The sequence below is a fragment of the Ruditapes philippinarum genome, unplaced genomic scaffold (genome assembly GCF_026571515.1).
Source record: "Ruditapes philippinarum isolate M1 unplaced genomic scaffold, ASM2657151v2 ctg1589_1_1_1_1, whole genome shotgun sequence".
NCBI classification, from domain to species: domain Eukaryota; kingdom Metazoa; phylum Mollusca; class Bivalvia; order Venerida; family Veneridae; genus Ruditapes; species Ruditapes philippinarum.
Window position 1 is genome coordinate 136,246 of NW_026852705.1, and position 18,638 is coordinate 154,883.

The window sequence follows — 18,638 nt, forward strand, 5'->3', positions numbered from 1 at the left end:
CTCCGTGATTATTTACATCTGTGATAAAACAACAGTTAGCGTCGTTACAAACCTTAATTTAGAATAATATGGTTTTCTTCAGGCCATCAGCATATAAATTCACCGTGGCCGATGGGTTTGCGCGCTCGCTTAGGAAGCGAGAGGTCTGGAGTTCAAATCCCACTTAAGGCAACTCATTTTTTTTTCAAACTGTTTAAGTCAAATTAACATTAGATTGAATATCAGTGTTGCAAGTAGTCTTATAGCCAATTTACTAAAATTAAAACGCTGGAAAGCATTGGTGGCTCTATACAATCAAAGGGCTGCAGCTCTATGGTATTTTCTGATCTTTGCAATCTAAATCATACTGACTATCTGTATGTACTTTCCTGTATAAGTTTTTTTATATACTATAATTCATCTTACGCAGCGACAGCGTTTTGATTTTCTTCTATAACAGTTTGAGATTTACATATAGAATTTTGCATGAAAAAAAAATAGAATTGCCTCGACTAGGATTTGAACCATAGGCCTCTCACACCCTCAACGAGACCGCTAACCTCTGCACCACGGCGAAGTTATACATATGAACCTTGAATAAAAACGAATACATTATGTTATTCTAAATTGAGAATTTCCATTTCGTGTTTGTAATCCTTATTAATTTCGAGGTATTTTGTTCACGATAAACGTGTTGTTTAACACTGATGAAAATAATTTATCGGAAATCTTCTCGCCAAAACAGTCCGACATGTATATATTCCACTACTCGACAGTCAGATTTATTTGTGTACTACGCTCTGGAGTATTCGGTAATCGGCATAGCTAAAAATAGCATTTTCATTGATTAAAATGATATTCATGATAATCCGAAGCTTTACGGAAATAGCCGAACATTTTTCATTGGGTAAAAAAGATATTCATCCGCGAAATTTGTGATTGTAACCTCATATTTCTATTGACTAATCTAAACTTTTAATGCACTGTAATTCGTTAAATGCCTACATTAAAAATTATTCTTTCTTTTAAATTGCTGGTTTTTAAGCAGTTTTGAGTGAGAACTACTTTGCGTTGTTAGAACTGTTAGGAAATTTTGTGTTAGACTGTGGATGTTAGCTATGTATTTATCTGATCTTGCGATCAGAAAATACAAAAACAAATTGGTTTATAATCTCAACCTGCCCCTTTCTCACATTCTGAGACCCAAACAAATTCAGCGCCTTCTGTGCTTTGATTAAGTTATGCACTGGACAAGGAAAAGGAACAAAGGGCAATAACTCTACAAATACTGAAGATGAAGTTATGTATATTGTACACTGCACTTCCTCTCATTGTGCGAAGTTGTATTGAATTCCAACTACAAATTTTCAAGTTATGCACTGGACAAAAAAGTAACAAAGGACAATATCTGTAATTTGTCCAAATAGAGTTATGGTTCTTGTGCATTGCACTTCATCTCACTGCGCTTGACCATTGTATGAAGTTTCTATGAATTCCAACCATTAATTTTCAAGTTATGCACTGGACAATAAAAAGTAACAAAGGGCAAAAACTCTTAAATGAGTCAAGAAAGAGTTATGAATTCTGTGCACTGCGCTTTCTCTCAATATATTTGACCATTGTATGAAATTGTATTGAATTCCAACTAGCAGTTTTCAAGTTATGCTCTGGACAAGAACAAGAGCGATCAGTGATCACAGGTGTCGCCCCATGATGGCCAATTTCATGTTGGGACAAGTTTTGTGACAGACAGACAGACAGACGGACAGTGCACAACAAGACTTGGTACTGATCATTCCTGTAAAGTTTGGATAAAATTGCACCAGTAGTTTATGATAAGTAGTCCGGACAAGCTTTTGGGGAGATAATTCTTGCAATATTAGTGCTAGAGTTATGAACCTTGTCACATAAGATGTGGATGATGATAAGGTACATATATTTGAAGTATGAAGTTGATCCCTTATGAAATAAAGAAGTTACAGTAAAAAATATTATTTTTTTAAGGAAAATTCTAAGTTAAAGGGGAGATTAATCTGAAAATATTGGTGCTAGAGTTATGACCCTTGTCATATAAGACGTGGATGATGATAAGGTACATATATTTGAAGAATGAAGTTGATCCCTTAAGAAATAAAGAAGTAACGGTAAAAAATAGCTTTTTTTTCAGGAAAATTCTAAGTTCAAGAGGAGATAAACCTTAAAATATTGGTGCTAGAGTTATGAACCTTGTCACATTATGACATAAGATGTGGTTGATGATGAGGAACATATATTTGAAGTTTGATGTTGATACCTTAAGAAATGACAAAGTTATTGTGAAAAATATTTTACTGCACCAAAACTTTAATCTGAACGCCACCGCCGGGGCGAGTAGGACAGCTCTTCATATAATTGGTATAGTCAAGCTAAAAAGCAATGGAAATGTAACATAGGACAATAACTCTGTTATTAGTCAAGATGGAGTTATGGTTCAAGTGCACTGCACTTCCTCCCAATGTCCTTGATCATTGTATGAAGTTGTATTGATTTCCAACCATTAGTCTTCAAGTCATGCTCAGGACAAAAAAGCAATGGAAAAGTAACAAAGGGCAATAACTCTGTAATTACTTTAGATAGAGTTATTGTGCTTGACCATTGTATGAAGTTGTTTTGAATTCCAACCAGTTGTTTTCAAGTTATGCTCCGGACAAGGAAAAGTAACAAAGGGCAATAACTCTGCAATTAGTCAAGATGGAGTTATGGTTCTTGTGCACTGCACTTCCTCTCAATGTGCTTGACCATTGTATGAAGTTGTATTGAATTCCAACCATAAGTCTTCAAGTTATGCTCCGGACAAGGAAAATTCAACGGACTGCTGGACCGACCAACAAACCGACCACCAAGTGACTCCTATATACCCCACAAACTTCGTTTCGGGTGTATAAATATGTATCTGCTGGTTTTGAGCCCAAAAAGGAAGTTCAGTGACTATAAAACTTTTGACACCACAAATTGTCTGTTCGCTTGTTCAAGGACAATAAAACAGTTAGCTGGGCTATAAAATGGAGTTAAATAAGAATCCCTAAAGAAAGCCCAACGCGGCAAAATTGAAACTGTTGCAGGCTCGGTTTGATTGAGTCTGTTCATGGATGGTATTGTCAAGTGCAAACTACCGTCCACGCCCTCTAGCACCGGCTTAATCAGAATTCGACATTTAACATAAACTGGTAAAATTTAGAATTTTGTATCATCCGCAGATGTGTTCATATGGCGGTAATCATGGAACCTTCAATGTGACACGTTAGTGCCATTCCATGAAAAGCGGCATATGGTCCCCAAGTAAAACAAGAAACATGGCAATGCTATGAAACCAGGTTTTCAATTATCACCATTGTAGATAAATATGTTGTATTTGAAATACAAAGACAAGCAACAAACAATGTAACTATGTGCAATGTAAAACATGAATAATGTAGGAGGAATTGCGCACAGAAGAAGTGTTCACTATATATATTCTGTATAAGGAAAAAAACAAAGGGCCATAATTAGGTAAAAAATTATCCAATCACAAAAACCCCGACAATATGTGCCAGGGCACTTGATGACAAAGCTTCTGTGAAAGTTTGAACAAAATCCGTCGAGAAATGTAGGAAGAGTTCAGCACAGGAGAATTTGTTCAATTCTGTATAAGGGAAAAAAATCCGTTGAGAAATGTAGGAGGAGTTGCGCACAGAAGAAATTGTTCACTATATATTCTATATAAGGAAAAAAAACAAAGGGCCATAATTAGGTCAAATATTATCCAATCACAAAACCCTGACAATATGCACCAGGGCACTTGATGACAAAGCTTCTGTGAAAGTTTGGTCAAAATCCGTTGAGAAATGTAGGAGAAGTTGCGCACTGTAGAAATTGTTCACTATATATTCTGTATAAGGAAAAAATATACAAAGGGCCATAATTAGGTCAAATATTATCTAATCGCAAAACCCCGACAATATGCGCCAGGGCACTTGATGACAAAGCTTCTGTGAAAGTTTGGTCAAAATCCGTTGAGAAATGTAGGAGGAGTTGCGCACAGAAGAAATTGTATACGCCCGCCCGCCCGCCGACATACCTCAATCTAATAACCAGTTTTTTCCTTCGGAAAACCTGGTTAAAATGCGTGTGCCCTAAACGAGAAAACAATGGGCGTAACTAAATAAAATAGAATTTTGAAAGGGGATCTGAGGTTATGAAGCCTGCATATCATAGATATAACGTCAAAAGACAAGTTTATAAAGCAGGCCTCATTTCAACAGTATTCAAGTGAGGAGTACTGGAACCACCCGACAAGAAAGATGCCTAATAGATAGAACTAAAATACAACAAGCACAACAATAATGTCGTGCTATAAATACAAATACATGTCTATGTTAGAATTTATCTGTACTCAGCTACAAAATCAGTAATTTAAGTAATCATTTTAATTTCTACATACTCTTTGCTCAAACAATAAAACAAATTTCAAGAGGAAATTGTACACATTTTATTAACATGTAATGGTGTTACAACTTCTTAAACAATAAATTATTTGCATTTCTTTAAAGACAAATCATAAGCAAGTCTTAATAAAAAATCTCTATTCTATGTTTTCGTATTAATTCAGCCTTTACCTTCAAACAATGCAGTAACAGGTTAACAAATAGCACAAGACGTAACTTAACAGAACTTTATTAATATCTCAGTTTTCACAATTAAATGCATCGAGCTAAATCTAAAAAACAAAACATTTTTTACATGAAAGAAGTGTAAACAACAAGCACAACTTTCAACTTCAAATTTTAAACTCTTCGGGATAATTTACGAGCAAAACGTTGTTGGACTTGCTGAAATGGGTAAACCTATTTAAAAGAACTAGTAATTATACAACATGAAAATAAACAACTAGAATTTATATATTGTGTGCCGTTAATCCTCGACACGGTATCATACATTAAACATGATGTTTGAAAAAAGGTGGATATATTAAAAATATTTCTTGTAATTTTCACCATTGTAAAAAGATAAATGCATACATAAATCAAAGAATGGACTGGGGAGCAAGGGACTTATCAAACTTTGTTTTGAGGATTACTGGGAAACAAAACGGAGGAAGCAAATAGTCTAGGTCGGTGAAAAGGAAAGACAAATTTTCTAAACCTGGACAATTTCTGCTGAAGAACGAAAACAGTTACAGACGTATTACACAGGCTCCGACACAAAGTATGCATCCAATGTCAACCGAACATACCCGTGGATGCTGGTTTAAATCGTGTACAAAAGCTTATGGACAAACCTTTGAGGAGTTTATCAAATTGTTGAATTTATTGACAAAGGAACTTGGGGAAAGAGATGATCCTAAAGCGATCATATAGTATTTGGTGTACGGGCACACAGTATTAGAGAAAAACTGATCAATAAACTCCAGAAAGATGTATTTTGTATTGCACTCAAGTCAGACATAGGTAATGAGTTAAAGTGGCCAAGCCCAATCCACCCAATCAGATGCAGTCAAGAAATCCTCCACAGCAGCATTTAAACCACAAAATAGAAAAACAGACAGCAACAAACATAGCACTAGTCATACGACGGGTAAATAGTGCCAGTGTATGTCACTGCGAGACCTACCAGTTTAAACGTAAATGTTGAACCAAAGCTGTAAAATGTTTAATCATTTTGCAGAAGTACGTAGAAAAGAAAACAGAGTTAAGAAAGCAGAAATGAAAATGCGGCAAAATATTTAAAACCAATAGATCTTGATGGTACCCTTCCCATTGATGATGCAATGTATGCTTTGTACAGTTGAATTGGAACAACAGCCCGACTAATCAAGCATTTTCCGAGGCTGGTCTGTCCGACAGGCAGACCGTGACACATAAATAATTTTCCTATGCAACTCATTTCTAAAATTGAGATTTTGTGGTGTCCAAAAGTTTTTAAAACTGTTCCATATTAGCCAGTAAAATACATTGTTGTTACACAAGTGTAGCAAAAGTCATAAAATTATGCAACGTTGTATGCCATGCATTTTGTTTTATATAAATTAACAAGTTATAATTACAATTTTGGGCAAAAAAGTAGGAAAAATTAAGAAACAGCAAGAGCTCAAACACGATGAAGTACTGAATTATTTCAATGCTATATACTACTCCGACAATATCCATCAACAAACAATGGTCCATATTGGTTCATTTAAAGGTATGCGAGTTAAGGTCAGGACAAGAAACAAATTAGAAATCCTATGTTATGTTGAAGAAAATAACGATTATAAGCAACGCATTTCTATATCTATATTTCCATACCTCCTTTAATCTTCGAGTTATGATAAGGAAAAATTTCAAATGGCAAAACACAATAAAAAAATTAACTATTCTTACAAATCGCAATTCTGCTCAATAAGATCTTCTCAGTTTATAGATATGAAGTTACAACTTGACACCCCCTTATTCATATAGTCTTTGAGTTAGTCTCCAAAACTTGATTGCCGTGTATACAGATGGTCTGACGGACAAGATGATTCCATAATAGCCCCTCACAACTTGAGTATACAAGAAATTCCTGGTTCATTTATATATTAACAAAAATGTACTTATATTCATCCACGCACACTCAACAATCATATCAACCTAACAAAGTTGCATAACAATGCATATTTGGTTATAATAGTCACTTGGTGTCAAATTAAATGGTTATTTTCTAATCAATACAATTAAGACATTAATCACAACATGGCTACTCCGCATAATTCATATTTATTAATTAATTCATGCCAACAGTCCAGCTCTCGTCAGACTCATCAGATGCATACTCCTCCAGCAACGCTGCAGTTGATTTTGGAATCTGAACTTCATAACTCGATTCAGTCTCAAACCCATCATCCCCTTCTGTACTGCTGTCATCCATCTCGTCACAGTCAGTAGCTGGTTCCCATGTGTTATCAGAGCTACTATCAGAACTGTCCCGCCAAGAATTGGGAAAGTCTCGACTACTTGTATTATTAAGTGTTCCTCTTACTGGACTGGCATTGTTATTTGTGTTACGTGTTGAACAGAGAGACTCTGTGTGATGTCTCTGTGCCCTAGATGAACGTTGTCTATGGCTACTTCTTTTTGTTGTGTCTTCTTGCTTTGGTGTACTTGACTTGATATTTTCATCTGACAGATTTTGCCTTGAGTTTGTCAATGCTGTTTCTCGTTTAACCGTAGAAGCTGTAGGAATTGGGGATATATTTGCACTATGTACTACGGTAGCAGTCGGTATAGTAGCACATGATGATTCGTTACCAAGATGTCCCGAATAATTGATCAATGATAAATCTATCTTAACGTTTAAACTTTGTCCATTATTGTCATTTGACTGACTATCCCATCTATTAACACTTGCTCTATTTCTCCTCAAATGATGTGTTGGTTCTCTCCATGATTGACGACTACGTGGCGGAGAGCTTCTAGAACGATGCAGATTTGTTTGTGTATTAAGATGCTGTGTAGCACTGGCTTTCATTTTCTTACAGTTATCCACTGTATTATGGTCGTTATCATAAACTCTTCTTTTAAACCCATACCTACTATATGACAAGTTATTTGATACTGTTTCTGATAGTGTGTTTGGTTCTCTTGATAAGTGAGGGTGACTTTTCTGATCATTATTATTACGTGATGAATCTCCACTTACTCTTTCCTTATTTTCTTCACACTCATTATTACCATTATGTTTCCTTTTACGGCCAGAATGTTTTTTGTTAGTACTCACAGGTTGACTCACACTGGTAGGACTGTTTGAACCAGTTATAAAACCACTGTCCACAGTTGAACTAGGATCTGTGCTTTCATTGTTAATAATATGATGATCGCCCTCACTATTGTTTATGTTCCCAGCACAATCTATATCTGTATGTCTTTCACTGCGTCTAATACGTTTAGTTAAATATTTCAATGAGTCAGATTCTTCAGAATCTGTTGATTCAGTTGCAGAAGATATCAATATTTGGTTGCTTCCTGCAGAGCCACCTGATGAATTAAGTTTTTGATGTTGTTGTATGGCCAACGGACTTTGGGTACTATCTGGTTCGCATCTAGAAACATGCCCTTCTTCTATAAAATCAGTATCATCATGATGTTGACCATCTTCAACATTGTCAGATTCATTGTGTTCTTCTTTGAGTTGTAAAATATCATCAGCACTTGTTTCCGAGCAATGATCAGTATTTTCAATATCCTCATGACTCTCCTCATGTTCATAATCTAAACTTCTATCAACATAGCTGGTTTCACCAATGTTTTCTTCCTTATTGTCATTTTGCGAATAGTTTACATTTCTAACGTCATCTATATCTGAATCTGGAGAATCACTAGAACTCAGTAAACTACTTGCACTACTTCCTGACTTATCATGATTAGGACTATCTCTGTTGCGCGAGGAGCAGTACTCCTCATCTGAACTTAAATGACTAGCTTCTGATTTTGAACTCTGATCCCTGACTGTAGAGGCTATTGAAGATACAGAATGTGCCGGACTTGAAACTGTAAAAGATGTACCATGCTCACTATTGTTATCATTTCTACACGAATCAGGAGACCTCGGAACAGAGCTGCATGGGGATTTTGTGTTATTATCTGAAGATGTGAAACCTCTTTCACTGGGATCTCGACTAGGCTGGTCATTTGAAGCTTGTGATGTAGATAAGGAGTCATGAACAGAATCGTCATGGCCTGGTGATCTCATAGGACTGAAGGCAACAGATGATGTAGATGGAATACTTGAAAAACTTCCTGTTGTGTCCGAGGGAGAATCAGGGGGTTGAGAGAGTATAACATGCTCTGATATATACTGGTTGTTATAGTTATGATTTTCATTTCTAAATGGAGTATATCTTTCATAAAAAGGTGAGCGTGCAGTATTCGGTGAATGGATATCTGCAGTATAATTGGTGTCTGTATCTGATATCCAATTCAAATCACTAACATCAGAACCAGCCGTAACAGCAGGCTGATTTTCTGCGGTCAAGTTACTCCCCTGACTATCATTTGCATAAGAATATGTGTTATTCATATTATTTTCTTCATCAGTAACATAATATGCATCTGTGTCAGTATTAGAATTATCTCTATTTTGTTGACTTTCAAAGCTGTACTCATTTTGATAATCATTAACGTTACTGGTGTTTGCAGGATTTGCTGCAGAATTAGCTGGAGCAGCATTATTGTTATCATTGTTACTGTTGTTAACAATCGCATCAAGCTCTGCAGCTGATGGGATTCTCACTTCATCATTCAAATTATTCTGATCTTGTACAAGCCTTGAATTGAGTACTGCTCTCATTTGGTTACGAACACGCTCGAGTCTTGAAGAAAGTTCAAACAGACTATTTACCACCGTTCTCTCCACCTGTTCAACTACATCAGAACCTTCAGAGTGTCCTGCAGTGTTGTTATTACCCTGATTTGCATCATTGCTCGCTGTATTGTCAGCGTTATCCCCTATGTCTCCGGAAATATTGGATGCTGCACTATCGAACCAGGAATCCCTAAATGAGTCCCTACTGAGATCATCAGACATAAAATCAGTAACATCACTTTCACTACTATCTGAGCTGGCAGAGCTGAAAATATGAGTCCTATCGTTAAGTTGTTGTCGCAACTCCACAAGCTGATCATTCAGTGACTGTGACAGGTTGTTTAGTTCATGCAGCTTCACCTTCAGTTGCTCAATCATTCTATTCTTCTCTGTAAATAAATATCATATATAAATTAGAACTAACAGTATCAAATGATAAAAAGGTATTATCATTTTCTTTTGCTGCAGATGTGTTTTTAAATTAAATGACAATTAGTTAAATAAACAACAATGCCAACAATTTATTACAGCTAAAGACTAATTCATTAGGCAAAACATCCACTTAAAAAATTCTTGTACCAATGAATTCTATTGAAGATATTCTTAGAATATAAATAGATGAAACTCAGAACAAATGACTGGAAATTGTCATAAAACTAGGTTTTCTGCCAGAAATTGACTCAATAACCTCTACACTAAGCCACTAGGCAATTTATGACACTAGGTCTGTGTAAGGTTTAGTTGAAAAAATTTCGTAAGTGTTAAGAAGATTTTTTTCTCTATAGATACATGTAACAATTTTATGAAACAAGAGTACAATGACTGCCCTGATGTCGCTCACCTGGCTTAAGACCACAATAAGTATGGGATACTGATACTTGTACTTACTACAGTCTTTTTAATATAGTTTTAATGTCATAAATCAAACCACTAGGTCTAATGGTTTTTCTCAAGATTTTTTTTATGATTTTATCTTTATGCAAGTTTATGTAAAATTCATCGAAATCCCCTATCCGGCCTTCCACACCATCCTACAATACACCTCAATCCCACAATACAGAGTCTTTTTTATCACAAGGCCCGGATTTGAATAATCCTGTTTGACAACTATTTGATGATGCATCATACTAACTATCAAAACTGACAAAATGACTTTTTTATCAGTGCCAAGGCAATCAAAGTTCTGCCATAAACATATTTTATGTTTGTTTATTTTGACAAACTTTGAGCACGCAACATTCAAGGCAAGTTTTAACATATTTGAATCATAAGTCTAAGAGATGCTGATGTTTAAAAAAATGCAAATACAATATATACACTGTACAGTAGACACAGGATGACCACAAAAGCTTACTTCTGAGTGCTATGTGTTTTGGTGACTAAGCTATAAATTCTTACCATCAATGTGAGCTTTAAGGGCAGCAACACAGTTATGAGATGGTCTGTCACTGAGAGGGATCATCAGTCCACATTCACCCTCGCACACCATCTCTCTATGCTCACACTCCTCATTCTCATGTTTATCAAGATGCATGCGTAGAATTCTGATACCACATTTTGAAAACCGACATGTCTTCATCTCATAGCTACAATTCTTGATGTGTCGCTCAAAATGTTCCAGCATTATCTTCTCTATGCAACCATTGTCCCTGTACTCACATATCATCAAAAGCCTGTAAATACATTAAGAAATCCTAGGCTAACATTTAAAACTTAGTACATGTACTCTCATGTTCATTACAGTAATTTGCATGTAAAGAAATGTTTCATTGCATTAATTAATATTTCTAACATACTAGAAAAACTAAAATAATTTTCTATGCAATCAGCATGAAATTGGCACAGAAATGACAAACTTTAACATGCATCAGCCATCATCTTAAATATTATTTTAAGTCTAAAGGGATATATGCCTCAAAAGTGGGGTATAAAAAATCACTAAGAATAAATAAAATTGTTTTGTTTGCTTGGTTTAAAGTCACACAAACACCATAAAAGTAATATAGTGATTTGAAACCTTTAGTGCCTCTCTGCAATATTACAGGAACATACTGGCATCTAAATTAGAACACTCTTACTTTCTGTGGATAGATTCCTCACATTAAAAAAAAATCTTTGTATTTTTACCTGTTAAGCATATTTTGCACCAATGGCAGGACCGGTTTGAGATCCTGCTTGCGTGTGCGTTTCCTGCATGTTGGACAGGTGTGACGGTTTGAGAGCCAACGCTCGATGCAACTCTGACAAAACACATGTCGACATGGGCACTCTACAGCCTTGTCTAATACACACTGACATATACAACAGACAAGATCAGGGTCTGGGGGAGGATCAAACTTCTCAATATCGTAACGTGACATTGTTGTTGATGCACTTGATCATCCTGAAAATGAAAATATTTGCAGTATTAGTCCAGTATTGATTGGGAAAATAATTTTTTTACAAAGATCTGTGCATCTTAAGTTTAAAGGTTGACTACCTGTCGTATAACCCAGGGCATTTTTTCCTTCTATAACAGGGGCCGATATAAGGCCCCTTCACAATTCAAAATTGCACTTTTTTTTCACAAAGCGGCAGAAAAAAATTCACAATTTCAAGAGAGATTTCACAAAATATTGGGAAATACATTGTTTACCTTCCGGCAAAACTTGATTTACGCCAATTGCAATAGCACAGAAATAGTTTAATCAAGTTAAATGGTTTTGCACATGTTAACTGGGTTAATGTACAGACTTGAAGCAGATTTTACACAGGTCAGAAATTATAATTCACAAAATGAACAGACCCAGGCCCCTTCACAATTATGACAAAAAATGCCCTATTAAACCGACAGATAGTTGTACATAAAATATGAATAATTAATATTTGACAAATGAAAAATAAACAATAATTGTTGTTGTTATAAGTCTTCAGTTGCATTTTTATCTGATAAATAAATAAATTCATGCAGATTGTGTTCACAACTAAGCTTAATTATCCATTGATCAGTCTCATTTTACTTGATTTTTCTAAAAACACATTGATCACCGTCATTTGTTTTGAAAACAAAAATAATTTTGGTTGAGTTGGTCCCAATGGAACTGTGTCACAAGTCATGCTATCTTAATATTTAAACTATTTGAGTTGTGACATTAAATTTTGAATTTATAAACATATATATAAACGGTAAACTTCAAAAGCCATGTGAATGCCAATTATTAATAATAAACAGTGTCCAGTTGTTAAGTATATGTTAATTCATGTTTGTATATTAATTACTGTGCCTTGCATAAGGGGTCAGTTGAAGTGTCAATTTGCTTATCAGTGATTCGTGTTTTGTTGTTGTTTTTTCCCGCGAAGGATCTGACATTTTGGCCCAAAACATTGGTCCGGGACTGAACGAACTGTCATTGACAGCCATAAGCTTTTGCCGGCCCTCAAATTACTTACAAGCAAAATCCTATAAAATAAATAATATCCTATACTTAAACAATATCTCAGAATCTAGCTCCATTGCATAAGTCAATTATTAGGCATCACTGAATGACTCAGAACGGTGCAAAATTATTTTGTTCTACTGAATCTGCAGAGTAACTGTAACCTATATGATTCTGTAGATTTATGAGAAAGTGGAGATAAGTATGTTGAGATATATTCAAAAAACATTCTCCTGGTATATTTATCCAGGGATTTTAAAATGGTTTTCTACTTTCTAATTCTACTAATTTCTAGTTCCTTGGTCTGTGTCTGTTTTACAGTGTTTTATACCACACCCAAAGAAAGTGTTCACTTCTAAACAATTAACATTTGTACCCTAATCAAAGTTACATTCATAATCAATATCATAAGCTGTTGTAAAACACTTTTATTGCGACAAAATGCAAAATAAATGGTCACAATTTTAATTTTTATACCTTTCACTTTTTTCCCATTTCGGCGTAACGTAAGAAAAATTAAAGTGTGCAAAAAAAAGCACTTTAAGGTTGCAGGCGTATAAATTATCTGACAGTAGTTCATGTCAGTAGGCACGTTTTGTGTCAAGGAAAAGACGTGTCAATGTGGGTCGTGCTACTACCACCAAGATCTGCACTCGTGGCGGCTCCACCCGCGATCACTCGCCGGGCTTCTACGCTCACCACGACGGCCCTCCTACTCGTCGCCGCATGGCTCCCTGGGGGCTCGTATTGCGGCGACGGCCCGGTATAGACTCGACGCTTTGAACAGCTTCGGTACGCTTTTGATCGTCTAGTTAGCGCTAGCGACAACACGACAAAGCGCCAAACGGCGCGTTGTCGGACTTTCGTCTTGTCATCCTGTCGCTAGCGACAACACGACAAACCGCCAATCGGCGCACTGTCGTATTGTCGTCCTGTCTCTAGCGCGGCATGCCAAACGGCGCGTTGCCGCGATGTCGCCCTGTCGCCTGGCTTATAAGCCAATCCTTCAATTGGAACCAAGCGACAATGTGACATCGCGACAACACGATGCACGACAACGCACCGTTTGGCGTGTCGCGCTAGAGACAAGACAACAGCGCGACAACGCGCCGTTTGGCGCTTTGTCGTGTTGTTGCTTGCGCCAACGCGACGCACAAAAGCGTACCAAATCAGCCACCATACGAATTTTGTAAATCCCAGCTAGAGTAATTATACGTTTATCCTTGTCACTATATATTCACCTGCTAGAAATATACTTTATCCATAGTCTTTTCCTTGATACAAAACGTGTTAGGATTATACTTTTGGCAGAGTTCTTATATTATATAGTATATATTATACTATTTTGTAATATTTCCTTATAAACTTGTCAAGAACTAAAATCCATTGGGGGTGCTAAATATTTAGGCGAAGGGACCCACTTTGTAACTTTTTTTTACAAAATCGAAAACAATTATAATTAAGTGACCCATCCTCGGGTTGACCATTACCGTTTGACACCCACCAGAAATCTGAACTACCTGATACCAGACACAAGGACTCAGTATCTAACTCTATACATCTTACCTAGAAATATTTATCAGTGGAATGGTCTACCTGTGTTCTTACAAGCTAATTCCAGCTGAGACCTTTTTACTTGGCAGTTGCATCCCTTCTACCAGGCAGTTTTATGTCAGAATTGCTTTCATCTTGTTATCTCAGTCTCGTTGTTTTCTTTTAACTTGCTGTCATCTATTGAATTGCATCTAATCGTATACATTTTTCTTAACAGCTATTCTCAGACAACACATCTGCTTTAATTAGTGTGATCGTTTAATTAACGAATGATATACTTCGTCCTTATATTTGACACTTCATGTACATATCAGAGAAACACTTCGCCCGAAGTCCTTTATTAGATACAAAGAATGTCAGAATATTAGTTATAATTTTGCCAGAGTCCTTATTTGATACAAAACATGAAAGAATCTAACTTATGTTCGAGTCCTTATTTGATACTTCATTTACATGTTAGAGAAATATTTTTACGAGAATACAAAACATGATATAATTATACTTTTGTCAAGGTTCTTATATGGTACAAAATATATAAGATTTATACTTTTGCCAGAGTCATTAATTTTTAAAAAATATTTTAGAGTCTAGAATGTGTTTGGATATGTGAATCTACCGTGAGTTTTTAGCCTTTCGCATTTATTCTTAACCCACTTAAAGTGTTGTTCATATCATCTTTATATACTTCGATTGAATCCAACCAAGTAGTAGTTAAATGGAAAATTGTGTTCAGTGCTAAATGAGTTATTATAATAAGTAAGATTGGCTCTTTCTCTCTTATATTTTTCTCTCTGAAATTGAACGCCTGCCATTACTGAAATAAAAGAAATTTTTGCTATTCTTGTAGACAATATTATTATTTGTTAAATATTCTTATATTCAAAAAAGCTGTCTTTTTTTCATTTCTTTTCGTTTACAGTCATGTTTTAATTCTTGCTGTAAATTAACGAGAATGATTCCTTAACAATCTGAATATCTTTATAAAAAGAAATCGTAGGACGTGTGTTGTAGAAGGTTTGTGAAAACATACAAATCAGCAAATAATGTACATTTTACTTTTAATCTTTCGAATATATCATCTTTGTGGCTTTTAGTACAATATGAGAAAATGCTATATAGTTCAATACAAGTATTTTCAACTAGGTTTGCATGTTTAACTTTTGTAACGTATGTTAAACCCATACCTGTTATGTACATGTCACGGGTCAAATTATTTGTTACCTTAAATATTCATTTTGCCGTGCACTGTTTGTCACATGACCGCGGGAAAATTATACTTAATGCCCGCGCAAGCGTCAACTGTCGTTAGTTTCCGTTCTGCTATTGTATTAAATCAAATTATTTTATGCTTTCCAGTGTTTTATTGTAATATATCAAATGATTATATTCTGATAATCCACTAGTGAAATTTATAAAATATAATTTTCACTGTAGCCGAACTATATCTGAATGCGGATGAAAAGAAAATCATAACTAAATGGAATAACAGGCAGAAATAAATGCCGTCATGCGTAAATTTTGCTTCTTTAGGTAAAGAAAGTCGACATCACCATACATCATGTTAAAAATGTAACAAAATAAGAGAAATTTAACAGAACTAGATCTATATTTCAAAATTGATGACGTGACGTCATGATGTGATGACGTCACAAAGGAGAATGCGCGACATTACGCGGCAAAATCAGTAAAAAAAATACTTAAAATCACTTAAAAAGCATGAAATAAAAAGAAAATTTATTTGTTTTTCATATAAGATTGAAATATATTTCATTCGTGAACACCAGCTATTATATTTTCACTCGTGGCTACGCCACTCGTGAAAATATTGCATCTGGTGTTCACTCAGTGAAATTATATTTCAATCTTGTACATGCAAAACAAACAAATATTCTCTATTGAATCCGTAACGTACGCTTATTAGCAAAACTTCACGGATACGTCCAAGACAATTCAACAATGTTCTATATAAAAAATTAAAAAAAGTTTTACATTGGTTTTTAACATTTTCTTCAAAAATCCCACAAACTATCTTTCTCCAGATCACTTCGTCTTTATTCTGTTACAAGTATAAATTAACCAATTTTCTATTATTATAAATTCTATATTTGTTTATTTGATAAAATTTCTGATAGAAAATATCTTATTATTTATTAAGTTATTTTCATTCTAAATTAAAACGCTGTGGTAAAATTCTTTTCATTTCATTAAATGACTTCAAATAATTCTTAATAAATAAATAAATAATTCAACGCTCAATTGTTGTATTGTATTTTATGTATTTTTTTCAGAATAAACTTGTATTATAATAATTATGTATGTAAGTTTTTAGGCTTTTTCTACATATAAATTTCATTAAAGTTAACGAACCTACGCCAAAAGTTGGTCATTACATTTGTGGCTTTATCCGAAGTTTGCTATTCCGATTGGTCTTGCATATTAAAGCTATCAACAAGTATTTGTTTCAACAAACCACTTTAATATCACAGACACGAGTATCGGACCTGGGAAATATGACTACATTGATAAAAAAAACCTCTGTGTTCATCTTAAATGTGTCAAAAACAAAAACAAACAAAAAATTATAGTATATTTTTCACTTTTTTTTTCTTTTTTTTCCCATACATTTAAGATGAACACAGAGGTTTTTTTTATCAAAGTGGTCATATTTTCTTTCCAGGTGCGATACTGTGCCTGTGTTTAATATATTACTCATTAAAGATGAAACAATCACATTATTTTTTTGTTGTTGCTGTTGTGTTTTATGTCGCACCAACCTGGAACATACGATATAGTACATCCCAGCACCAACACAGAGGTCAAACGGCCACTTTACCGGATGAAGACCACATGTGAGGTGCCCCGTCGTGCATTACCGTATGTCTTGCACCGGAGTAGAACCACCGTCGTTCCGTAAGCTAGCTGCATGGATAGCTTCCATACATGCAAGAATTCAAAGTCCCTGACGGACTGTGACCCACATGGTGATAGGCCATGTAAGTGGTTAAAAGTCAAAGAGATCGGCCACGAACGCCCTGTTAAACAATTAGAAAACCAGTAAGTACGAAATAAAACTTCGTTCTTAAATACATTAACAAGAGCGATCAGTAATCACATGTGTCGCCTCATGATGGCCAATTTCATGTTGGGTCAAATTTTGTGACACTTGACGGACAGACAGACAGACAGTGCACAACTAGACTTGGTACTGATCATTCCTGTAAAGTTTGGATAAAATTGCACCAGTAGTTAATGAGGAGTAGTCCCGACAAGCTTTTGGCGTATCTGGCAACACACAGAAAAAAACACCTTTTTATCAAAGGGCCATAACTGGGCCAAAAATCATTCAACCGGAAAACCAGTGCAATATGCGCAAGGACTTGAGCTACAGATCAATTCTGTAAAGTTTCATTGAAATTGCATTAGTGGTATAAGAGAAGTAGTCCGGACAAACTTTAAAAATAAAAATTATTAAAGGGCCATAACTCTGACAAAAATCATTGAACCGGAAAATGCTGACAATATGCACAACAAGACTTGGTACTGATCATTCCTGTAAAGTTTGGATGAAATTGCACCAGTAGTTAATGAGGAGTAGTCCGGACAAGCTTTTGTGTATCTGGCAACACACAGAAAAAAACACCTTTTTATCAAAGGGCCATAACTTGGCCAAAAATCATTCAACCGGAAAACCCGTGCAATATGCGCAAGGACTTGAGCTATAGATCAATCCTGTAAAGTTTCATTGAAATTGCATTAGTGGTATAAGAGAAGTAGTCCGGACAAACTTTAAAATGAAAAATTATTAAAGGGCCATAACTCTGACAAAAATCATTGAACCGGAAAATGCTGACAATATGCACAACTAGACTTGGTACTGATCATTCCTGTAAAGTTTGGTTGAAATTGCACCAGTAGTTTATGAGGGGTAGTCTGGACAAGTTTTGTGACGGACGGACAGACAGACGGACAGACGACGGAGAAGTGATCCCTATATGTCGCCACTACTCCGTAGAGGCGACACAAAAATGATTATTTTCAAAATTGTTATTGGATAATTGTTGTACGATTATGCTACTGTTTAAGTCCAAAGAATATATATATATACGGACATTCCCTAAAGTGAGAGGGTTATTGGAATAGAAGGAAAGTATAAAACATTTAAGGTAAAATGTAAATATCTTGACTTTCACTTGGACACTAGAAGCATTTATACCTTATTGGACAAGTGGCAAACCAGGAAACGCCAACCAAAAGAGGGCTAAAAAATCCCGGTAAAGTAACTTTTTTGAGGAAATAATAAACACAGCATATATAATAAACATCGTTTCTTTTTATATTGTTTTTTTATTTTAT

At 35.3% G+C, this 18,638-nt stretch overlaps 1 protein-coding gene across 1 annotated transcript; it reads right to left on the minus strand.

Moving 5' to 3' along the window:
- Nucleotides 1-4,471: 4,471 nt before the first annotated feature.
- On the minus strand, nt 4,472-13,297 carry LOC132721793 (putative uncharacterized protein DDB_G0282133). Its single transcript, XM_060706173.1, has 4 exons — nt 13,209-13,297; nt 11,443-11,698; nt 10,714-10,988; nt 4,472-9,704 (listed from the first exon to the last, which is right to left on the minus strand). Exons 2-4 carry the CDS (start codon nt 11,673-11,675, stop codon nt 6,739-6,741), a joined length of 3,474 nt encoding a protein of 1,157 aa, XP_060562156.1. The 5' UTR covers nt 11,676-11,698; nt 13,209-13,297; the 3' UTR covers nt 4,472-6,738.
- Nucleotides 13,298-18,638: the final 5,341 nt, after the last annotated feature.

Bases quoted from the DNA above. Each gene is read 5' to 3' on its own strand.
- LOC132721793 (XM_060706173.1), bottom strand. From the start codon at position 11,675: ATGTCACGTTACGATATTGAGAAGTTTGATCCTCCCCCAGACCCTGAT. The intron at 10,989-11,442 runs GTAAAAATACAA...ATGTATTTACAG, and splicing joins GTGCAAAATATGCTTAACAG to GCTTTTGATGATATGTGAGT. The intron at 9,705-10,713 runs GTAAGAATTTAT...ATTTATTTACAG, and splicing joins CCTTAAAGCTCACATTGATG to AGAAGAATAGAATGATTGAG.